At 40.6% G+C, this 25,728-nt stretch overlaps 1 protein-coding gene across 2 annotated transcripts in view; it reads right to left on the minus strand.

Moving 5' to 3' along the window:
* Positions 1-25,728, minus strand: part of aldh16a1 (aldehyde dehydrogenase 16 family, member A1) — a 182,073-nt gene that overhangs the window by 4,123 nt on the left and 152,222 nt on the right. For both annotated transcript variants that reach the window (XR_007936261.1, XM_051933881.1), the window contains exons 10-15: positions 18,323-18,428; positions 1,791-1,936; positions 1,534-1,704; positions 825-1,029; positions 525-710; positions 149-274 (exon numbers count right to left, since the gene is read on the minus strand). Coding sequence is in view for 1 of the 2 variants with exons in the window: in XM_051933881.1 (XP_051789841.1) it covers positions 149-274; positions 525-710; positions 825-1,029; positions 1,534-1,704; positions 1,791-1,936; positions 18,323-18,428 (940 nt within the window). In the remaining variant the exon portion in view is untranslated. The remainder of the gene's footprint in view (positions 1-148; positions 275-524; positions 711-824; positions 1,030-1,533; positions 1,705-1,790; positions 1,937-18,322; positions 18,429-25,728) is intronic.

The raw sequence follows: 25,728 nt of genomic DNA on the forward strand, positions 1-25,728 counted from the left end.
CATACAAGGAAGAACAAAAGACAGTAAATAAGAAAAAAAGATTTGACTCCTGTTAAGGAATCAACTGAACATTTTGATATCAACCAGATTATGATATAAAAAAGGTATCAGTGCAACCATGTGTTACTAAATCTTAATTATTACTAACCTCCTCTGTTCCAAAGTACCAAACAGACTGGATGTTACTATGCAGAGTAAGGTGCCTGGTTAACTGGTCTACTTCCCCACACACAATGTTAACCACACCTCCCGGGAGGTCAGATGTATCCAAGACCTATGCAAAAAAAGTATAAGTAGGTATTTAACCTGTCTGTTCAAAAGTCAATAGAGGCAAAATAAACATGTGCATTTGTGGTTACATGATAGGCAAGAATATTTAGCTGAACGTTTTCATATTAAAAAGACTGGCAGAACAGCGAGAAGAGGACTGAGATAGGCAAGTAATTCAAAGATCAACCAAGAATGAACTTAACAGACATAGTGATAGGATAATCATAGGAAGGTATCTTGGCATCAATAATCACCTGGTACAAAGCAAGAGCTGGCAGAGGATTTTTGCCACTAGGCACCATTACAGTTGTATTGCCACGGGCAATTGCCGCTCCCATGAGGCTGATGAAAGACAGCAAAGGCTTTTCATCTGGACAGATGATTCCTATGACTCCAACTGGCTCCCTGCAACAAAGAGTGAAGCCATGGATAGGTGTCTCCTATAAAAGAAAGACAAAATACCATGCAAGTCCTACAGAGCTCTTGAAATCCACTTTATTAATGAATACATGAGAAGGTAAAAATGGCCACAGGGAGGCTGTAGTCTCTCTCACCTGAATTGTACCTCCAAATTTATCACACAATGCTGCCCAGTGAAAGAGTCTTGCTACACTGAGGTCAACTTCTTTCTGTGCTTCTTCTACAGGCATAGAAGACTGCATACTGAGTGCATGGCTAAACTCAGCTGCTCTTTGCTCAAGGTTCTCTGCCAGGTAGTAGAGTATCTGTGCACGAACATGTGGGCCCTTCTTCTGCCAGCTGCAAGACAGAGAGCACAGCAGTAGGATTAAACACCATACACCTGCCAAATGAAAAGCAGTGAAAGAATTGTATAGTAGGATTATCTAGTACAAGAAACACTTGCAGCCACTGACAAATGCAGTGCCATTACAACACAATTTATTGATCTCAATGTCACAAACTGAAAAAGCACTTGCAACAAACTTTATTTGTTGCCAGGGGGAAATCTGGCATTTTACACAAGCTCTTTAAATAAATACATACATAGAAAATTTTAAAATACCAGAATGACTAATGAGCAAGAAAATTAAAAGGAATGTTCTGACTTGGCATTCACAGTGCCAGTGAGGCATTATGCAGGCATATTGCCATTGGTATGAAAAAGCCCCAGTTGCATTTCTTGAAACACTTCTGCTGAATAATGTGTTGGCTGAAAGTACTCACTTATTCAGGCAATCAGACTTAGAAATGCCATGCACAGATACCTGCATACACTATACACAAAGAAAGGAGTAGACTCACCCAGAAAGGGCTTTGTTGGCAGACTCTACTGCATTTCGAATGTCCTTCCTGCCACCATCAGGAACATAGGCCAGGACAGAACCATCTGATGCAGACACAACAGGACGTGAGTATCCTGAATCAGGGCGGCATTGCACACCACCAATGTACAGCTTGTAAGAACGATCAACGCTAAAAGAAAAGAAAAAAAAAAACTTTGTAAAGCTAGAATATTAATTCGTATCAAACAAGCACAAAGTACACCAGGTCACACTTACCTTGGAGTTCCTGATACTTCTTGATTTTTTCCTGTGGGTACTGGGGGTTTGTCACAAGATGACCCAAACTTCTCTAAATTTCCCTCTGCCTGGAGCATGGGTTTTGCTCTCACAGCCCAAGTTGGTCGAACAAATTCAAAGAGGCCCTGAGGAAATAGGCACAGAACTAACTCAGATTTTCTGCATTCTGAAACAACTCCATGATAGAGGCAGTTGTTAGGTTAAAATATTCTATACACTTTTCGTCTTCACAAACCTATTGAGAACCCATGTACATGCTAATATTGTTTTTATACCGATGCTCTTGTGTCTAATTTTAGATTGTCAAAAACACCAAGACAGCACCAAGCCATGCCATGCTTAACACTAGAATTACCGAAGTGGAACACACATGAAATGCATGTATTCCAAATTACGATATATTATTTACCCTCTACAACTCAAGGCACTTCACCCCAAGATAAACACTAAGCACTGTTCCTTGCGAATTGAACTGCAGTGGTGGACGGGGGGATGGGATAGCAGGCTGCTTGTGCTGATCGACACATTTACGACAAAACAAAAGACGCTAATGGAGAAGTGCAAAGGGATTTAAGGTGGGCCGGGATTACAAGTTTTTTTGTAGGCTTCGGTAATTCTAGTGTTAAGGAGTAAAATTTTCTATCTGTTAGTCTAACAGAAGGAAAACAAAAAGAGTACAGTAATGACCACAAAATGGAGGGCACAAGGTTGCAAGATTGCAGGGAAGATGTGCATTGGGAAGTTCCAAGAATTGAGTAGGGCACAACATGTTCAATCTAAGTAGCATTCTAAAAAAGGGTTAAATCTAAGCAATTCACTTAAAAAAAAGACAAAACCTCTTTAAAAAGTTTTAAGAAATGAACATTCATTCACTAATATTTTCCAAAATACTGGTCATCAGTCATTGGCAGGATGATGACATGATAGTAAATGCTGCTGCTTCACACATGCAGAGTTCTGGGTTCAAATCTGAATACTGTACAACTGGATGATTTTAGACTACTCCAGTATTTCCTCCAGTATCCCAAATATATGCAGGTTACAGTGTATATAAAAAGTTTACACACCCTTGCCAAAAATGGCAGTTTTGTGTGATAAAAAAATTAAACCAAGAGAAATCCTTTCAGAACTTACTCCACCTTTATTGCAAAATTACAATCTATACAAAGGTAAAAACAAATCAGAAAGTGTTTAGTGGAAAAAGGAAAACAAATCGTACAAAAATCTGGTTGCATTACTGTGCACACACCCTAAACTAATACTTAGTTGAAGTATCTTTTGATTATATTTCAGCACTCAGTCTTTTTGGGTAAGAGACTATCAGGTTGGCACATCTGGACTTGGCGATTTTTGTTCACTGCTCTTTGCAAAAAATTTTCAGATCTGTCAGACTAAGAGGGTATCTCGTTATACACAACTATCTTTAGGTCACCCCACACATTTTCAATTGGATTAAGGTCTGGGCTCTGGCTGGGTGATTCCAGAGCATTGATCCTCCTTTGATGAAGCCACTGCTTTGTTAATTTGAATGTATGCTTTGGGTCATTGTCATGCTGAAAGGTGAAGTTTTGTGCCACAACAGACTGATATTTGGAGCTACTCAATGATTCCATCCACCTTGACTAAAGCCTCGGTTCTTGCTGAAGAAAAGCAGACCAAAAGCATGATGCTGCCTCCACTATGGGTATGGTGTTCTTTTGATGACGTGCTGTGTTATTTTTGCGTTAAACAAACCTTTTGAAAGTATGGCCAAATATTTCAGCCTTGGTCAAATTGGACCTTAATACATTTTTTCACATGGTTGAGGGAGACAGGGTATAGCTTTTTTCAAAGTTTAGCCGGACTTAGATGTTTTTCTTTGTGAGAAAAGGTTTTCGTCTTGCTACTCTACTCCACAACTCAGACATATGAAGAATAAGACTGATTGTTGTCACATGTATGGAACAACCAGTACTTGCCAGGCAGCTCCTTTAATGTTGTTGTAGGCCTCTTGGTGGCCTAACTGAGAAGTGTTCTCCTTGCCTTCTCATCAAACTTGGAGGGATGTCCTAATATGGGTACAGTCACTGTTGAGGCACATTTTCTCCACTTGTTGATGATTGTTTTCACTGTGCTCCAGGGGATGTTTATTGCTTTGGATACTTTTTTGTACCACTGTTCTGACTGATACCTTTCAAAAACAAAATCCCATACATGTTTTAAAAGCCCTTTGTGGACCATGGCTTTTAGAATATGCTGCAACCAAGATGATATCACTATAATCCTACAGGAACAGCTAAACTTTATCTGAGCTCAATCAGAGCCACCTTAATTGATGTCAGGTGTATACTTACTACTATTTGACACGAGACTTATTGTGATGGGTTGATTCTGAATGCAGCCACATCCTTGATTATTAAAAGAGTTTGCTCACTAATGCAACCCAGTTTTATATGATTTTTTTTTCTTTTTTTTTCACTAAACAGTTTCTGATTTGTTTTCATCTTCTATGTACAGATGGCAATTTTGAAATAAAGGTGGAATAAGTTCTGACAGGAGTTATCTTGGTTTCATTTTTTTTTTTTTTACCAAAAAATCTGTGATTTTGGCAAGTGTGTGTAGACTTTTTTATCCACTGTAGGTAGGGGACTTAAACTGGTCCATCATGAATGACTGAGTGCATGAGTTTGTCAAGTGATATTGGTTCCAAGGATGGTTTCTGCAGAGCATGCAATTCCACTACGATTGTCTCAGGCATTCTGCAATTCTGTATTGGGCCATGGAGCTTTTAAAAATGAATACAGCACATACACGAATGAGTATGGTTGCACAGTGAACTGTTAAAACATCACTTGCACTTTGGCCTAGTTATTATAGTAGTATGACACTAAAATTAATGCTTTTTAAGCTATACACAAATATATCAGACACCAATCCAGGACACACAGCCTCAAAGAATACATACAAAACACATTTCCTTGGGATAGGAAACTCATAAAAGTACCACCCAAAAAGTAAATCGGAGTCCATTTCTTTAGTATTGTGATAACATGTTAGAATCAGATTTACTAATCAGCTATGCATTCATTTCAACATTCACCAGAGTAACGTCATGTGTCATGCATAAACAGAAAGAGCAAGCATTTACCATTCTGCTTCAGAAGCAAGATGCACTTGGTGCAATAATAATGGTACTAGTCAGAATTTAGTTAAATAAAATAAAAATAAATAAAATGGTCTACAGGAAGCATTGTAATATGCCATGTATATTATGAAATGAGGGTCATGCAGTCATTTTTTTTGTATTGTCACAATGTCAAAGCCACTTGAGACTTTTTGGAGAAGAAGAATGGGGAGATATCAAGAAGGAAAGCTAAATTTCTTTAAATGTTTTAAAACATATTCATGAACATTAACACCAGACCAAAGAGATGAGCAACATAGAACCTGAGTGCATCTTTAAGGTAAATGGAGATGTAACCCAACTAGGCAGATTGAAGCTAAATACTTTCAGATTCAGGCTCTGAAAGAGAGATGGGCTTTATCTGTCTTTCTGTGTAATAATGAAAAACTGATCCTATCTTACTTATTGTTTTCTATCATCCTCCAAAATACAATGGATCTTTTTTATTTGATCTGACTGAATTACTAACTAATTTAAGTTAATTTTCCCAGACAGTTATTCTTGTAGCGGACTTTAATATCCACATTGATGATCCTTCATGTAAGATAACAAATTAAATTTTATCCCTACTAGACTATTTTGATTTGATCCAGCATGCTGATTTTCCTACCCATTCTGGTGGTCACAGATGTCTGAACATCAAGATTATATGTTGGCAACACTCACAGGACTGATTTGCACCTCTCTGACAATAAAGCAGTGTTTTTCACTATCTCAACACCTCCTACTTGTTTTATCTGTAAACATTAAGTCTCTTTACAGAAACCTTAAAAAAATATCTGTTCCTCCATCCTTGCTGGCTCCATTTCAGATCTTTAAATGACTTTCCATATTCCTTCCACATTAGATTGTCTTGTTGATCACTGTAACTCAGCTCTCCATTTAGCACTAGATAAAAAAGATCCTTCAATACACAAGAATGTTTCTTTTAAACGCTCAGCTCCATGGTATAATGTAAAATTTCGGTCTAAGAAAACAACTGGCCAATGCCTTGAGGGAGTGTCACACAGGACAGCCCTTCCTGTACATGTCCAGGGGTTCACTAACCATCAAGAGCTTACAGAGAGGCACTAACTGCAGCCAAGAGTGCACATAATGGTACAATAATAGAGAGTGACCATAATAGAAGAGTTTTATTCTCTGTGGTTAATAAACTACTTCATCTGGTCCAATCACCTCTTCCACTAAAGACACTTCAATTTTTTCCATAATAAAATTAAAAGCTTAAATGATTTAACTAACACAAATGCATCCTTCATTGATATTGTCACTGTCTTTTCTCTCCATCCAGCTCCATCAAATTTTCACCAGTGTAATCTACATTTATTAATGACCTGCTCTGCATGATAAAGCATACTATTTGTTTACTAGACCCTGTCTGCACTACAGTTCTCAATCCTTCTTTCATGCCATAAACCTAACTATTTCAACAATAAATAAATCAATCCCTGAAAATTGGCTGGACAAACCAGCTTAATAATGTTGTTAGACCTTACTGCAGCATTTGATACTGTTCAACATATTTTACTGTCCAGTATGGAGAACATTTTGGGTATCTCTGTCACTGCACCCTGTTGGTTTATGTCTTATCTGACTGACAGGAAACAGTTTCTTAGTCTTGGCAACAGCACGTCCAGCCCAGTGCTGATTACACAAGGAGTTCTGCAAGGCCCTGTCCTCAGCCTTCTGCTTCTCAATATCTACATACTTCCTCTCGGCCATATTATTCATATCTTTGGACTGGGTTATCATTTATATGCTGATCTATTGCAGTGTTAATAGTGAAAGTTCATCAGAGCTTTCTCAGATCACAACTTGTCAGTGAAATAAAAACTTGAATGGAATATTATTCTTTAAAATTAAACTGTAAAAAAAAACCTAATTCAATTGGCAATAAAGCTCAACTTAAGAACTATTATTCTTAAAATAATTAAAATTATAGATTTTATTTGAAGAAAATAACATTCTATACAATCAAGACTTACTTTTACAAGAAAGAAAATAACATTACATAAAATCAACTCAAACATGACAAACCTGAATTTAACCCCATCTGAGAGAGAGGACAGCCAACAGGAAGAGCAAATCTTTAAAAACAAAGAAGAAGGGAGAATGTTCTTTCCCCCAGATATAAAAGCTTTTTCTAAAATTTTAGTAAATCTTGCCATATTCTATAAAAGCTTTGAACAGATCCTCTAAGTGAGAATTTTATTTTTTTTTCAACTTCAAATTGTATAGCCCATCAATTACCCATTGACTTATAAAAGGTGGGCAGGGATTCAAGATAAGTCTGTGTGCTAGTAGTGTGGCATAAGCAATTACAATCAAATTGTCCTTCACTTTAAGCCCATCTGGGTGTACACCAAACACAGCTGTTAATGGGTTAAGCATGATTGTGACAAGAAGATTTTCTGATATGCGTTCAAAGATTTTTCTCCAGAATGATGTTAATTTGGTGCACACCCAAAACATGTGGCCCAGTGAGGCTGGAACTAGATTTCAATTTTAGCCTGGATACATTTTGGACAATTTTAACCAAGATAAATGTGTTTGATAAAAGATTTGAAGTTAAATGACTGAATGTTTTGTGCATATGAAGCTAGTGTGCATTCTGTGTATGGCTGCCTTCCACTCCTTTTCTGAGATGTTAAGTGAAAGATCCTTTCCCCACCATACCTTTTAACAAATGAAGGAGTCATTCCATCTCAGATTTATTTTGAGACTGAGACTTAAACAGTTTGGCGATGAGTGTCTCTCTCTCTCTCTCTCTCTTAGTCTAGAGTATATGATTAGTGCATGTCATTCAGAGATAGTCTATCATCTCTTTGGTCCACTTAAGGAATTTTTAGGAGGGAAGAAACTCAAGCTGGATGAGGAGGTTATTGACGCTGTGCAAGAATGGGTCAACATGTAGTCAAAAGACTTCTACTCTTTAGGGATTAAGAAGCTTCCTGAGCACTGGAACAAGTGTATTGCAGTGGCAGGAGACTATATATAAAAATAGTGTGCAAGTAATTTCATTGTATTCAATAAATAAAGCATAGCTCATAAATTCCTGTTTATATTTGAACGCCCCTCGTATATTATTGAGATGCGGTCTTCAAGACTGATCAATAATTTTTTCTGGAATAGAATTGGGAGGGTGGCGAGGAAAACTGGCCAGGTTCCTTTTATGAAAGTTTCTGATTTAAAAGTAGTGGAAAAATTGTGTAGAAGGAAAGTTGCATTTGAAGCGTAATCTATTGTTCATAGATGCAAAGACATTATCTGTATATAAATCTAAGTGTTTTAATCGTAAATATTTTCCAAAAATTAAATACTGTAGGTTTGACAGGGTATGAAAAGGAGATTTTCATGTAGAGGTGCAATAGAAAGAAGCTTCTCTGCCTTAAAGTGCTTTCTGCATTGGTTCCATATTCTGAGTGTTTGGAGTATTAGTATATTGTATGATAAGTTGCATTTACTGAGGCACAGAGCAGGGCATATAAAGAAGTGCAGCAAGATTTTATTTCTATTCCAGACCATGCTTGTGTATATTTGTCAACTTGTGTCAAGTTCCATGACTTTATACCTTGTACATTTGCCACACAGTAATAAAATTGAAAGTTAGGTAGTGCCATACCCTCTGCTGCTTTAGATTGTTGTAGGGTCACCCTTTGGAAACATGGTTGTTTCGTTTTTCACAAATTAGGTTACAACTGAGACTAATTTCTTAAAAAACGAGTTGTTAATGTATATGAGGATGCTCTGAAAAAGAAAAAGCAGCTTAGGAAGGATGTACATCTTGACAGTATTAATACTACATGCTAATGTAAGATGAAGGGTAGATGATCTGTTCATATCTTGTTTAATTTTTTCCATGCTAATAGCAATTTTTATTTTTATTTTTTTTGAAAAAGAAAGACCTTTATATTTTCTTATACTGTTTACCCCCAGGTATTTAAATTGATCTGCTAAAATAAATAGGAAGGTGTCCAGCCTAATATTGTCTGCAAGAGAGTTCATTGGAAAAAGCATACATTTATTCAAAATAATTTTGAGTCCCGATATCTTTTGAAGCTTTACTAGTCCACTAAGGACTACTGGCATGGATGTTTGTGGGTCTGATATGTACAATACCATATCATCTGCATATAATGAGTGATATTTTCTGCTCAAGTCCTTCTCTGGCATTCCCCATTATTTCTGATGCATGTCAAAAGTAAACAACCAATAGATCAATGGCAATTGCAAAAAGCAATGATGATATGGGACATTCTTGTCGAGTACCATGTTTTGGTTTGAAGTAATCTTAAATAATATTGTTAATGCAAACAGAGGCTTCTGGACTGATACAAAGTAGTTTTATCTTTGCACATACGTTTGGGCCAAACCCAAATTAAGGCAATATGCTGAATAGGTAGTTCCACTTATACATTACAAATGCTTTTTCAGCATCCAAATATAGTAAGTATAAGAGCCAATTTTAGAAAGTTAAAGTTTTGAGTTAAATTCATATTAATGTTTTCTTTATTTGAATAGAACATAATTTCTTCTATAGTCATAGACAATGGTATAGTCTTTTTCCCCCTATCAGTAGATAGAATCTCCTTGCTATAATTGAGAAACAGTGTGATATTAAGTTTAGTTGTGTTTAGAACAGGTCCCAGTAAAGAGGGATTTGATAAACCCATTTTAAGTTTAGAAATGGGATAAGCATACAGTTTTCTGACCGTTTTGAAATGGTTCAGAAATTATAAGTGACTAGTAACGATTTAAGATGTAACAAGATTAAGCTTAGAACTAAATTTTTTCTTATTATAATTTTTCTTTTTTTTGCTATTTTAATTTTTCTTCCTTTATTTTTGTGTGAACTGTTTTACTTTCAAAATTTAACTAAACTTTTAAAAACGAAGATATCTTGTCTGTGGAATCATTTCTGCGCGTCAGGCTTTTGTTGAATCCCATTTTTTTTAAGTTGGAGCTGCTGAATTTTGGAAACTTTGGGAAAACGCAGCTACAGTAAGATTTCTGGTGTTTTAGACTTTATGGCCGAGTATATTACATTAAACCAACATAGAAGATTAGAAGCCAAGTGTCATGTCTGCCTTTAATAAATCCAGTTTGGTCTTGTGATATTACAGAAGGAAGCACTTTCTCAGTCCTTCTAAGCAAGAACTTTGGAGAGTATCTTATCATTATTCAGAAGTGAAATTGGTGTATAAGATGCACATTGTAAAAAGACCGCATTTATTTTTGGAAAGACAATAATTAATGCTTGGCAAACATTTGAGGCAGAATTTTGTTGTCTCTAGATTCTATAAAGGTTGAAAATAATAGAAGAGCTAACTTATTTGAAATGTTTTTATAAAATTTCACTAGGTAGCCATAAGGGCCTACTGCTTTCCCACAATGGAGTGAGTTTATAGCATCCAGTAGTTCTGAGAGCATCAGAGGTTTGTCCAATTCCTCTGCACTAAGAGTATCTAGCTGTGATATTTGAAAAGCATCAAAAAAAAAAAAAAATAAAAATAAAAAACCCATTTCATTGCATCTTATCCTTTTTAAACTGAGTAGAATAGAAAGACTTACAGTACTCTCTAAATATGTGGGTTATATTCTTATGGTCTATGGTTTTATCTCCATCTATGTTGGTAATTGCTGTAATTGAATTGCGGACTTCTTGCATGTGGATTTGTTGAGCTAAAATCGTATCAGTCTTCTCTTCATGTTCTTAGTAATAATGTCTACACAAGCAACTCTGCACGCTAGTGTTTAGATCTGGCAGTGCCATGCTGATGGTGTATGTGCCCAAAAGATGACTGACTGCATTCTCGGTACCACTGTTCGCTTACTGAAGTGTCTTATAGTTGCAGGTGGAAGCTACCATCACACATTATATAACTGATCTTTTCCTAAATAAGGAATTGCATTGCACATGTACTTTGTCAGCATGCCTATGTCAATCAAACACATGAAGCTCTGCAGTCTACTTTGAGTTTACGCTGTAGGAAGATAAGTAAATATAGGTAAACAACAACATTTGATGTGGCATTTATATAATAAACATATAAATGTATTTTCATATAAAGACCATCAAATAACATAATCGCAAACGGAACTTTGCACAATACTTTGGCGAGCTCTGTAGACCGTGCTGTTTCACTGAAGGACATGTGTGGGACAGAGCAGGATGATGCCCAACCTGCTGCTGCATCCAAATGGTGCCATCTTTCGACTTTACACATGGTGCACCTACATTATTCTTATGTGTTGCAGAAGTGCTACTATCAGTTAAAACTGCATCTCCCAGCAGTTCCTGCAGGGGCTGTTGGGGTCAAAGGTGGTCAGAGGGATTTAAAAGGAGGGCAGGTGTCCGAAAGAGAAAAAAAAGTGTTTTTTGTTGTTGTATTTGGTGTTTCGTTTACCTGTCAGACTGCCTTCTGTTAATTAAGCCATATTTAATCGCTGTGTCCTGGATTGTATTCATTGCTGGGGTCGGGATCGTCTGTCTACCTGTGTTCTGAGGACTGATTGTGGATTCACAGCTTTCCCGCAAGTATAGGAGCATTCCTGAACCATCCATCCATCTTCACCCTTACAATGTCTACCGGTAGGACTGTTTTTTTCATTCCCTTACAACATACAGATCTCTAGACTTACTCGTATAATCTCTCATTATATCCGGTGTGGTATTCCATGGACTTTGCTGTGTGGAGTTGTGTTTTTGTGTTTAATGTAATATCGCCGAGGGGTACTGGGGTGGTATTATTTATATTATTTAATTTCATTACATTCTTTAATTGTTAGTTCCCAGTGTGCTTTATTTGGTCTCTGTTTATGATTGCGTGCGGGTCGAGCCAAGGCTGGGAGTGTCCCTGGGATCCTCTATAAAAATAAATAAATCACCATCATCTTGAAGGTGTGAATCTTAGCGGCACTGGACCGCTACAGATTTTGGCGAGCTGGGTAGGAGCCAGGTTTTTTTTTTTTTGTTCCCTTCTAGTCCAACATCATTTACACCCATACAGAAGCATGTCTGTTGAAAGCACAGTGCAGGGCGAGGAGCTTGAACTGAGTGGGCCGCTGGTTGATATGCGTCCGCTGCCTAGGCCACATCACGTAACAGTCAGAGCCCCTCTCGAGGAGGAGTTGAGCTTGCTGGATACCCTGTGTGTCTCCAGTCCGGAGCAGCCCAAGACCGGTGAGGGACGGATTCTGCAAAGCCTGACGCTGCGCCTAGAACAGCTAGAGATGCGGGTTGACGACATCACCCGTAGTTTTCTCAATCGGGATTAAACTGTCCACGACTTCATCGATGCCATGGCCGGCAGAGTTTCCTGGCGAGGCGGATGTGAGGGTGCAGCGTCTTGAACAGTCCTTCACGTGGTGTGTATGTGCAGCGCCTGGAAGCCAATATGAGAGAGGAGATCAGGAGGCAGGTGCAGGAAAGCTGGCGTGCCATCGCACAGCCACTAGGGCAGTCGACTCCTGTAACGGGAGTGGGGAATGACTGGGGACAGTTGTCCTTGTCCGTTGCAGTGCCGTGGATGGAGTTTCCTAAGCTGGCCCCTCAGTGTGCACTCATGGGCACTGTTGACTTTGTAGAGAAGGTCGACTTGTTCATGGAGCTGCATCCTCTGAGTGGAGCTGAGCTGCAGGGATTCCTGAAAACGGCACTCAGCGGGCCGGCACGCTCTTCGTGGTTTGCTGAGCGGCACAAGTATAATACCTGGGCGGAGTTTCACGCTGCCTTCCTGAAAGCGTTCCTCTCTGATTAATACCAGGCGCTGTTAGGAAAAGCTCTGGACCTTTGTGCAAAAGCCATCGCAGAGTCTCAGGGACTTTGTCTTTGAATTCCGTGCGTTGTGCCTGAAGTGGCAATCTGACATGCGTGAGGAAGAGATATTGCGACATGTCCTTGATGCATGTGACCTTCGGGTGGCAGCTACTCTGAGGGGGGAGTTGTGAAATCGGTAGATGAGTTGGTGAAGGTGGGGTCCCGAGTGGAAAAGGACTGGGTGGCTATCTGGATTAGTGGGTCACGAAAGGGTCCCACGTCTCGAGAAGTCCCCTGTCCCAAACAACGAGGGAAAGCCGCAGTGGATCCCCGTGCCAATCTCACCTTGGTGCAAGCCACCTTGCCCCTCATAGTGGTGCCCGTACAAGTGCAAGGAGTCACTCGAGAGGCGGTCATAGATACAGGGAGCACTTATACCCTTATGAAATACAGCTTGTGGGAAAAGCTTAAAGTGCCTCATGAGCAGTTAAGGGAAAGTGCAAAAGTAAAATTCTTTCTCACAGATGGAAGGGCACACGGGGCAAAGGGCAGGGTGCCTATGAGACTCTGCTTACATGAGACACATTGGGAGACAGAAGTTTACATCCTGGAAGATGACCACCTGTCAATGCCCTTATTACTTGGAATGGACTTTCTTGTGTCAGTAGGTCTTACTATCCATCTGTTGCGGCTGGAGTACAAGTTTCTGGTGGGGAAGGTCCATCGGTGTGGGACGAAGGCTCAAAGTAATCTGGTTTGGCCTAACTTGTATTATTACCTCACGTAGTTGGTGGATGAGCCCAGCCCAGTAGAGAAGGCAATTCTTGAACAGCCGGAGCTCGTTCAGCCACTGCTTAGGAGGTGGCGCTCTGTGTGGACGGACAAATTGGGTTGGACTGAGGTGGTGTGTCACCACATTCACACAGTCGATCCTGTCCCGGCGGTTTGGCACAGAGCCTACAGAGTGTCACCTCTGAAAAGAGGAATAATCAAGGAGTTGGCTGACCAGATGTTGGTGGATGGGGTCACTGACCCTTCCACCTCGCCGTGGGCTATCCCTGCGGTGCTCATTCAAAAGGCCGACGGGACCTACCGATTCTGTGTGGACTATCGAGAGCTGAACAAGACCACCTTGGATGATGCTTACCCCATGCCACTCATTCATGACATCTTGCGAGTCTTTGCATGGGGCAGTGGTGTTCAGCTCCCTAGATTTGAAGTCCGGATATTGGCAGGCAAGAATGGGGAAGAGTAACATGGAGAAGACCTCCGTCATCACCCCGGAGGGGTTGTTCCAGTTTTGGGTGATGCGCTTTGGACTTAAAAACGCTGGGGCATCATTTCAACGGCTAATGGAGCAGGTCCTCCAGGGGCTCATTGAGAAGACCTGCTTTGTTTACATAGATGACATCATTGTATTCTCCCCCATCTGTCCAACAACATCTAAAAGGACCTTGACCACATCTTCCAGCGACTGCGTAAGGCTCATCTTACATTCAACACCAAGAAGTGTAGATTTCTACAAGACCATCTGAACTTCCTCAGCCATGTGGTGTTGGCAGACGGGGTCCGGGTGGATCCAAAGAAAATTAAGTCCATCTTGGACTACCCAGCGCGCCAGGAGGTAAAAAGTCTCCAACGCTTCCTGGGGATGGCTGGGTGGTTCCATAAATTTGTACATGGGTTTGCCAACATCGCTGCCCCATTGTTCCAGCTGCTGAGTGGTCGCCAGCGTGCCAGGACTCCTTCGAAAGACTCAAACAGGCACTGACATCACCACCAGTCCTGGCACAGCCTGATTCATCATTAACTTTTCAGGTCCACACTGACGCGAGTGACCTTGGGCTCGGCGCCGTTCTCTCTCAAACAAGTCAAGGAGAAAAGAGGGTGGTGGCATATGCCTCGCAGTTACTAAAGGGCGCCAAGTATAATTATTCCTCCACCGAGAAGGAATGCCTCGCTGTCGTGTGGGCCGCGGAGAAGTGGCGTCACTTTCTGGAGGGAACTTTATTTGAAATCTACACTGACCAAGGCTCTGACCTGGGCATTCAATTGCCCGAAGACCACGTCTAGGCTAACCAGGTGGGTATTGCGCCTCCAACAGTTCACATTCAAGGTGTGCTATTGGAAGGGCTGTGCTAATGTTGTGCCCAATGCATTATCACGGGTTCACAAGCCTGCACCGGTGGTATGTGCAGTATCGGTCTCTAACCCTTGGCCAGATCTTCCCCTGAACATGCAGGAAATTGTTCAGTCTCAAGCAGCCAGTCCTGTATGTCAGGGGTTAAGAGAGGGCCCAAGGGGGAGGCCTGACTGCATACATTATAGGGAACTTCAAGGGGCACTCTATTGCCATGTTCCAACAAAAGATCGGGGTTACCATTATCAGTTGGTAGTGCCCGAGACATATGTGCCCAAGTTCCTATAGTATTACCATGATAGCCCGATCGGTGGTCACCTTGGACGTACGAAGACTCTGTTTAAAATCCTAGAGGTGGCATGGTGGCCGACAATGTGCAAAGACGTCTGGTCCCATGTCCAGACTTCTACTAACTGTCAGCGATACAAAACCCTACCTGGTGTCCCCTCGGGACAGCTTCAGCTAGTAACCATCACTACCCCGGGGGAGAGCCTAGGCGTGGACCTAAATGGGACCATTTCCTGCCAGTAAGGACTGGAAGACCTACCTGATGGTGGTTGTGGACTATTTTACCCGATGGGTGGAGCTATTCCCTATGGCTAATGCTACAGCCAAGAAGATATGTTCCACCCTGAAGGATGAGATATTTACCCAATGGGGGGTGCTGAAGGGCATCATCACAGACCGGGGCCCGCAGTTTACCGGCTCAAAGGCCGAAGAATTTTGAAAACAATGGGGGGTGGTTCACCTGAAGACAACGGCGTACCATCCCCAATCTAATCGCACTAAGCAGGTGAACCAGACTCTGAAGACAATGATAGCATCCTCCGTCGGAGACCACCATCAGGATTGGTCAAAGTGGCTGCCTGAGCTACAGTTTGCATTGAACACGGTGGTGCACGAGGTTACAGGTGAAACCCCTGCATTGTTAGCTTTAGGCAGACAGCTAAATGGTCCACTGGAAAGAATAATTGATTACGACCCACCCAAACCAGACACATCAATACATGAGCACTTACAAACTTTATAACAAATACAACCAGAGATATAAGCTTGTACAATTCTCGGTTGGGGAGAAAATCTGGATCAAGACTCATCCCCTCTCCAAAGCCTCAGATAAGTTCATAGCTAAACTGGCTCCGAAGTGGTTTGGCCCAGCAACTGATGTCCAAAAGAAGGGACCAGTGACCTATGCAGTAGAGTGGGGATTGCTGGGGACTAAAAAGGTAGACACAGTAAACATCTCAAACCTCAAGCCTTGGTTCAGCCGTACACCACAACATGGGGTTGGGGATTGTAGCAGTGCTACTAGTAGATAAAACTGCATCTCCAAGAAGTCCCTGCAAGGGCTGTTGGGGTCAAAGGTGGTCAGAGGGATTTAAAAGGAGGGCAGGTGTACGAAAGAGAAAAAAAAGCTTTTTTTGTTGTTGTATTTGGTGTTTCGTTTACCTGTCAGACTGCCTTCTGTTAATTAAGCCATATTTAATCCCTGTGTCCTGGATTGTATTCGTTGTTGGGGTCTGGATTATCTGTCTACCTGTGTGCTGAGGACTGATTGTGGATTTACGACTTTCCCGCAAGTATAGGAGCGCTCCTGAACCATCCATCCGTCTTCACCCTTACAGTATCTACCGGTAGGACAGTTTTTTCATTCCCTTACAACATACAGATCTCTGGACTTATTCGCGTCATCTCTCATTATATCCGGTGTGGTATTCCATGGACTTTGCTGTGTGGAGTTTTGTTTTTGTATTTAATGTAATATCGCCGAGGGGTACTGGGGTGGTATTATTTATATTATTTAATTTCATTATATTCTTTAATTGTTAGTTCCCAGTGTGCTTTATTTTGTCTCTGTTTATGAGTGTGTGCGGATCGAGCCATGGCTGGGAGCGTCCCTGGGATCCTCTATAAAAATAAATAAATCACCATCATCTTGACAGTGTGAATCTTAGCGGCACCGGACCGCTACAGTGTGACTTATCGATTTTTGATTGTTGGGGGTGGTGGTTTCTGTTCTCTTTCTCCGATGAAGTACCCTCATCCTCATCTGAGTTCACCTCTGTTATAGGACGTCTTTATTTGAAAACAGCAGTGTCAGATAGGGAGGAGCGTGAACGTGACCGAGAGAATAAAAAAAAAAAAACGCTAACCCTTACAAGTGCCATACATTTACACTAGCTGTTACAGATTCAAATCAAATGCATCTTTTTATTGTATAATAGTAACAATAAGAGCAGCTCAATTCTTAAAATGGTAAATCTATGAAGGAGCTGGAATCAAACCCACAACCTCTTGATTATGAGTCAGCAGTTCCTACCAATGTACCAGTCCAGTGGTCGTGTCAGCATTGAACCCTAACCCAATTTCTTTATCTTTAGTTATATTCTTGAATAAAAGCACACTTGTTTTGCCATATTTGTACCTTTTGTGAGTGTTTATTTAATATTTGGACTTCAGTCTTCACACATTATACACTTCATGTCAAAATTTTGTCATTAGTACTATAACATGAAAAATGTTTCTGTTTTAACTATGTGTTCAACATTTCTTGCCTCACATTTCTTGTCATCCTACATTCACCCAGATTGTTGTAGACATGGAATAGACATGAAATGCCTGTGTTCCAAATAATGATATATTATTTACCTTATATAATTCCAGGCACCTCACACACAGATAAACTGACTTGAGCTGGGAGAACTTTTTGTCCGACTTGAGCTGCAGCGGTGGGTGGATGGGATAGCAAGCTGCTTGCTACCAGTACCGATCAACACATTTGCAAAACAAAAGACACCAATACAGAGGTGAGAAGGAATTTAAGGTGGCCTGGGATTACGACTTTTTTCGTAGGTTTCAGGGATTCTAGTGTTAATTTCTATAGCACCCATACTTTGGAACAAATTAATGAGATCAGCTGACTCAATTCATTCTTTCAAAAAACAGCTTAAAACTCATGTTCTGGAAGGCATTTACCTTATGTCATTCTGATCCTTCTTTCAGTTTACTCTCTCTGTCCAGATGTCCAGGAAGATTTGTGTTTATACTACAAATTATGTTTTTTATTCAGGGTTTCTTCTAGTATTCATACTTTTGTATTTGATTCTGGTTTATTGCCTCTTATTCTATTTCAATGCATTGTACATCCTATATTTATTTTATTTAGTGTTATATGCCAATCTTAGTTGCATCCAATGTTTTATGATGTCCTGTTATTTTTTCTGAATATCTGTGCATGGGAGAGGTGCTATATAAATATAATGGATTATTATTTGTGTATTTGGTACAGTATTTATTTTGCTCACTGTGATCCCCCATCCCTTGTTATAATTTTGTTAATAAAGGTGCTATTTATTTTGTACTTCTTGGCATCCTGAGAACTTTTCACGGTGCAGGAAGCAACACAGGATGCAAAGCAGGAACCACTCACTTCCTATTTGAATACTTACCTCTTTCCCTCCATCTCTCCCATAGCCACTTTCTTTAACTCCGCCAAATCCTGAAGCAGCATCAAACAAGTTGTGTGCATTAATCCAGACTGTGCCAGCCTGCAGACTGAAAAAGATACATTCATTCATTCATCTTACATCAAGACTTGCAGCCCTCCTCAAACACTGGCACCATGCTTGCTTTCAGAATTTTTACAAGCCTGTTTTTCACAAACTACACAAAGATGTGGCAGTAGCACATGTTCCACTCATAGGGTTTATTACTTATTAAACATTTTATCAAAAGTCTCAAGAGACATGATTTGGTGCCAGAGAATGGTGACATGTTTCATGCTAACTAGCACATGCAAGTAAGAATTTCATGTATTCTGTACATGTGACCTCACTGACCTTATGAACCTATGAAAGGTAACCGACTTGAAACTCTGCGCTATTTTTTCTTATCTGTGAAAACCTCCATGGCAGCAGTCTATTTAAATTCCACAACCCAATTAGAGTTTTTCTACTGCAAATACCAAATAAACAAGATGCAATGAATAAAGACAAATAGGTAGAACTGTATTTGTTCCCAGGAGATGCAATGTGAGAAGTCAGTCAAGTGTAAAATAAGCTGTGTCAAGCTGTTGTGCCATCTTGCTTTAAAACCTCAGAAATCATCCCAGTTCCGAAAAAACCCATAGTCACAACCATGAATGACTATCGCCCTGTAGCCTTAACATCAATAGTGATGAAATGTTTCGAGAGGCTGATCAAGGACCACATTACTTCTGTCCTACCCTCCTCTTTTGACCCACTCCAATTCGCCTACCGCTCCAACCGTGCCACAGAGGATGCCATATCTATTGCACTCCATTTTTCATTGGAACATCTGGAGAATAGAGACGCTATGGTCCGCATGTTGTTTGTTGATTTTAGTTCGGCTTTTAATACCATCATCCCTCAGAATTTGATCAGCAAACTGGGCCCATTGGGACTGGGCATACCTCTGCAAAACTGGATATTGGACTTTCTAATGGATAGGCCACAGTACGTACGGGTAGGAAAGAATAAATCAGATACCATCTCCTTGAGCACAGGTTCTCCACAGGGGTGTGTTCTAAGTCCCCTCCTCTTCACGCTCATGACCCACGATTGTTGTGCCAAGTTCAGCACAAACCAAATTATTAAGTATGCGGACGACACAACAGTGGTGGGTCTCATTCGAGGTGACGGGGAAGGGGATTACAGAGAGGAGGTGAAGTCATTTGTGGAATGGTGTGATAAAAACAATCTGATACTGAATGTCGAAAAAACAAAAGAACTGGTCATCGACTTCAGGAAGAAACAGCTGATACACATCCCGGTCTACATTAAGAACACTGCTGTGGAAATTGTGCAGTCTACTAAGTTCCTGGGAGTTAATGTGACGAACAACCTCACCTGGTCCCTGCACACCTCCTCCGTCATCAAGAAAGCTCACCAGCGCTTGATCTTTCTGCGGAGGCTAAAGAGGGCCCATCTCAGTAAGTCAGTCCTCACCACTTTTTACAGAGGGACCATAGAGAGCGTGCTAACCAGCAGCAGCTCTCTGTGGCAGGAGAGCTGCAGAGCTTCGGACTGGAAAGCACTGAGGAAAGTGGTGAGGGCTGCGGAGAGGATCATTGGAGCCCCGTTGCCAAATGTACAAGATTTGGCAAAACAACGCTGTCTGGCCAGAGCTGTGCGGATTTCTAGAGACCCTACTTATCCTGCCTCTGAACTCTTTTCCCTCATGCCCTCAAGCAGAAGGTACCGCAGCCTGAAATGTAGAACTACCAGGTTTAAAAACAGTTTTTTTCCTACTGCCGTTCGTCTTTTAAATGAAGCATTTTAGTATTTTATTGTAGGCTGATTTTAACTATGTGTTTTTATTAATGTCTTGTGCATCGTTTTTTCGTTCTGCAGCACATCTTGGATGTTCTGCTAAATGACAAATAAAATTGAATTGAATTGAATTGAATACTCCAACAATTTTAGAAACCAGTTTCTCCCATTTATGTACTGTTTTCTGAATCTGCTTAATCTAATACAGTGTGGAAGGAATCAGTGTCTATGTTGTCAGCACTGGGCACAAGACTGGAAACAGCAATGGATGGAGAGCCATTTCTTTAAAGTGTCCCTTCACATATATAGCTGCAGCTTTCACACAACCACAGTCAACTGCACTGAGTGGATATACTTTAACTTTCATTTTCTCGGGCTTCACATGCTTATCAAAGTCTCAGCCTGATAACAAAAATTATATACAAAGACTTGGTGTTGAAAAGTTTGAGAGTTCCACAAAATATGTGCCCAAAGTAGACTGCTGAGATTTTGTTCTTTACTTCCTATAATGTTTAACTTGTAATAAAACATTTACTGAGTATGGCCTCAGTGTTAAAAACAACCTGCATACAGGAATGATTATAAAAAGGGGGTATACAGTTTTTCAGTAAGCAGACAACCTGTACTGAACTCAAATTAGGTCAGGGTACAGTGTGCTTCATGAACACTTCTCTTACTTTTCAGCGTTTACTCTCTTACTACAACTTTCTCTTTTGCTTGTAAAAGATGTTGGAAAATGGAAATGACTTACACAGGTCAAAAATAAGCAAGCTGCACACTAAATATACCCAGGGAACTATGGACTACTGCAAAGAACACCAAACAACTTGTGTGCATTTATTTATTACTGGTTATGCTTTCTCACAATGGAAACAACAACAACCTATACCTTTACCTAAGTAATTTGTCTATACATATTTTAGATCACATGCAGTATCGCTTAAATGCTGCATGGGCCAGCAACCAGAAAGGAGTGGTAATATTTCTTTAGTGTTCCTCAAAACTGCAACTTGCACAGATTCTTCTGTAAGTATAATTTCTGAAAGCACATGGGACAAAGAGACTTGTAAATAATTATTAAATAAAATTAATAGTTGGGCTAAAAGAAACTCAATGAGGCTTGCTAAAGTAAAAAAAAAAGAAAAAAAACTGGCATGCATAAAATTTGTTTTATCACCTGTACATTTTTTATGAGGACTCTGCAATATGTTCTTGAGTATGCCATAAAATCTGCCAGTGCTCCAACTACTGAGCATTTGTAATATACTGTTCTAATCTATATATATAATTCACTAAGTCCATGGCAAACAAGACGCACGCAAGACTGAGCCACCCCCACCAACTCACAGAGCCCCACCCACCAACAATTCACTAAGCAGCCGACCATGGCATGCAAGACAGAGACCATGGGATACGCACGACAGAGCCCCGCCCACCAACTCTAACCCTCCTCCCGCGTCCTGGGATACGCACGACAGAGCCCCGCCCGCCAACTCTAACCCTCCTCCCGAGTCCACCCTCGCTCTCGAGGCACGCAACATCTCACCAAACACCGCCTCAGTCGCTTTCGTCTCTGCTACAGTCCACATGCACCTCTGAGCCACGTTTACTTTTGATTGTTCTTTTCGGTTCCGGCTGCTTTTCTATATATAATCCACCAAGTCGCCCGACCATGGTATACGCACATACGCAAGACAGAGCCCCGCCCGCCAACTCTAACCCTCCTCCCGCATCATGGGGTATGCACAACAGAGCCCCGCCCACCAACTCTAACCCTCCTCCTGCGTCCACCCTTGCTCTCGAGGCATGAGCAGGCAGTGCGAATGGGGTGCACACGACAGAGCCCCGCCCGCCAACTCTAAGACCATGGGGTAAGCACAACAGAGTGTTGTTCTTAGTCACGGAAGCATAGTCATACAGTCTGCTCAACAATACGCTGAACAGAAAACACAGGATTCCATCAGCTGAGCATGTGACATTTATTTAACCTGGAATGTTCAACAACCTGAACTGCAAACTTTCAATTCCAACAATACTAGTAGTGACACTATCAAATAAGAGTTTGTATATTAAATTTGCTTCTAAAATGTTTACTTTCAATTGCATGTTTTGTGTTGAAAAATCAAGTTTTGTTTCAACTACTATAACTTAATATAATTTACTTTCACTTTCAAACTTCAGTCACCTTCAAAGTACTCGGTGTTTGATGTAATAGACTTATTGAGACTTTTTTCCACTGCTCGAAACAGTTTTGGTACTCCTTGATTTTGATCCCTTTTAGGGCTTCTGACACTTTTTGTTTCATCTCTTCCATATCGGCAAAACATTTGCCTTTGAGGAACTTTTTCATCTGGGAAAAGAAAAAAAGTCACACAGGGCGAGATTAGGTGAATAGGAAGGGTGACGAATGGGGGTCATGTCATTTTTTGGACAAAAACTGCTGAACACTCAGCTCGGTATGGGCAGTTGCGTTGTCATGAGGTAGAACCAGTCACCTGTTTGCCACACCTCTGACATTTCTTCCGCAAATCCAAACACAACCTTTTCAAAATTTCCTGATAAAAGCTTTTGTTGACCGTTTGACTGTCTGTAGCTTAACAACCATTTCGGACTCATTTTTCCATAACAGGAAACAAAATTTTAATGCCGCACATTGTTTGTATAAATCAACCATCACAAAATAAGCAAATTCGTTCAAACAGTCAATGAAGCCGAACACAGCATCTTACAACAACTCTGGTTGGCAAACTGATGCAGAAGGGTTTCTAGAATAAGAATGTACTAAAAGGGACCTGTTACTCAGAAGATAATTCTGTTTTATTTTTTTTTTTTTGGATCCCCCCTCGTATAGTTACCCTATGCAAAATAAATACCAATTATAAATGAATTGCCCTGCTTACTTTGTTGCGTTACTAATGTCCCCAAAGGCACTATTTGCTATGTCCCTCAGAGACATCTGTCTTCTGTGCATTAGTTATAACTTAGTCTGGCATTCTGTCATTCCTAATCTTCTTAGCAAGTTACCTTTGGAGCTGCTTTAGGAGAACTCATCTACTTCTGGCTGCTGATTTTTTTCTTCAAGGAGTGGTATTACAGTAATCCCTCGCTACATCGCGCTTCGACTTTCGCGGCTTCTATATGTAAGCATATTTAAATATATATCACGGATTTTTTGCTGGTTCGCGGATTTCTGCAGACAATGGGTCTTTCAATTTCTGGTACATGCTTCCTCGGCTTGCCCAGTTGATTTCATACAAGGGATGCTACTGACAGATGGCTGAGAAGCTACCCAACCAGAGCTCGTATTACGTATTAAATAAAACTCCTCAAATATATTGTGAGCACAGGGGCTGTTCGCACCCCTAGAGGATACGGCCGCTCCTCAAAAAACGCTGAAAGATTACCTTCACATTGCTCCCTTCCGTGCAGCTGCTTTGTAAAGCGACATGCTTCCCGCACGGTGCTTCGCATACTTAAAAGCTTGAACGGCACGTATTGATTTTTGATTGTTTGCTTTTCTCTGTCTCTCTCACTCTCTCTGACATTCTCTGCTCCTGACGGAGGGGGTGTGAGCACAGGGGCTGTTCGCACACTGGCCTAGAGGATACGGACGCTCCTCTAAAAAATGGTGAAAGACTACCTTTACATTGCTCTCTTCCTTGCAGCTGCTTTGTCCGGCGGTGCTTCGCATACTTAAAAGCCAAACAGCCCTATTGATTTTTGATTGTTTGCTTTTTTCTCTCTCTCTCTCTCTCTCTGACATTCTCTGCTCCTGACGTGCACTCCTTTGAAGAGGAAGATATGTTTGCATTCTTTTAATCGTGAGACAGAACTGTCATATCTGTCTTGTCATGGAGCACAGTGTAAACTTTTGAAAAAGAGACAAATGTTTGTTTGCACTGTTTGAATAAAGTTCCTGTCTCTCTACAACCTCCTGTGTTTCTGTGCAAATCTGTGACCCAAGCATGACAATATAAAAATAACCACATAAACATATGGTTTCTACTTCGCGGATTTTCACCTTTCGCGGGGGGTTCTGGAACGCAACCCCCGCGATCGAGGAGGGATTACTGTACTTCTACTTACTTTAATAAAAAGTTCAGGTAAAAAAAAACAAGTTACTGTCTCTTGTCTTCCTGGCGCAGACTAACTCAAAGACAACAAAGCATGATTAACTTAAGGAAATGTGCACAATGTGTATTTCTAGGAGGACCATGGTAGCACATTGGTTAGGACTGCTGCTTTCCAGCTCCAAGGACCAGAGTTTGATCTTTCTGTCCTAAACAGTATATGTTTATTATTCCAATATTTAAGCAAATGTTCTTCCTATTGCCTGGAGTAGTTTGCTACAGTTTTATCAGTTCTTAGATGTACTACTGTAATTCACTTGTTAATGGTGCTTGCACATGGCATCCGAACTACAAAAGGTTACCACAGGTTGTAAATGCTGCTACCAGCGTCCCTTCACAAACCAAAGCTACTGAGTACATTACCATTAATTTGGCATGCTCTCACCCCTGAGTACTTGCTCATTTTAAGATTTGGAATTTTTCTGAGCTTGTTTTCTTAAGGTTTCAAAATCCTATTATAAACTCTTGGTAAACATTCACATAGCTTTGTGACTCCTCCACTTTCAAACTCTCTTCTTAGATCTATTTATGAGATTCCGTCTGTTGCAGGGACACAGAGATCTCAACTGATGTAGTGCTTATACAGTCGTGCTTGAAAATTTGTGAACCCTTTAGAATTTTCTATATTTCTGCATAAATATGACCTAAAACATCATCAGATTTTCACTCAAGTCCTAAAAGTAGATAAAGAGAAACCAGTTAAACAAATAAGAAACAAATATTATACTTGGTCATTTATTTATTAAGAAAAATGATCGAATATTACATATTTGTGAGTGGCAAAAGTATGTGAACCTTTGCTTTCAGTATCTGGTGTGACCCCCCTTTGCAGCAATAACTGCAACTAAACGTTTCCAGTAACTGTTCATCGGTCCTGCACACCGGCTTGGAGGAATTTTAGCCCATTCCTCCGCACAGAACAGCTTCAACTCTGGGATGTTGGTGGGTTTCCTCACATTAACAGCTCACTTCAGGTCCTTCCACAACATTTCGATTGGATTAAAGTCAGGACTTTGACTTGGCTATTCCAAAACATTAACTTTATTCTTCTTTAACCATTCTTTGGTAGAACGATTTGTGTGCTTAGGGTCATTGTCTTGCTGCATGACCCACCTTCTCTTGAGATTCAGTTCATGGACAGATGTCCTGACATTTTCCTTTAGAATTCTCTGATATAATTCAGAATTCATTGTTCCATCAATGAAGGTAAGCAGTCCTGGCCCAGATGCAGCAAAACAGGCCCAAACAATGATACTACCACCATGTTTCACAGATGGGATAAGGTTCTTTTACTGTAATGCAGTGTTTTCCTTTCTCCAAACATAACGCTTTTCATTTAAACCAAAAAGTTCTATTTTGGTCTCATCCGTCCACAAAACATTCTTCCAATAGCCTTCTGGTTTGTCCATGTGATATTTAGCAAACTGCAGACGA

The sequence above is a fragment of the Erpetoichthys calabaricus genome, chromosome 11 (genome assembly GCF_900747795.2).
Source record: "Erpetoichthys calabaricus chromosome 11, fErpCal1.3, whole genome shotgun sequence".
Classification (NCBI taxonomy): Eukaryota; Metazoa; Chordata; class Cladistia; order Polypteriformes; family Polypteridae; genus Erpetoichthys; species Erpetoichthys calabaricus.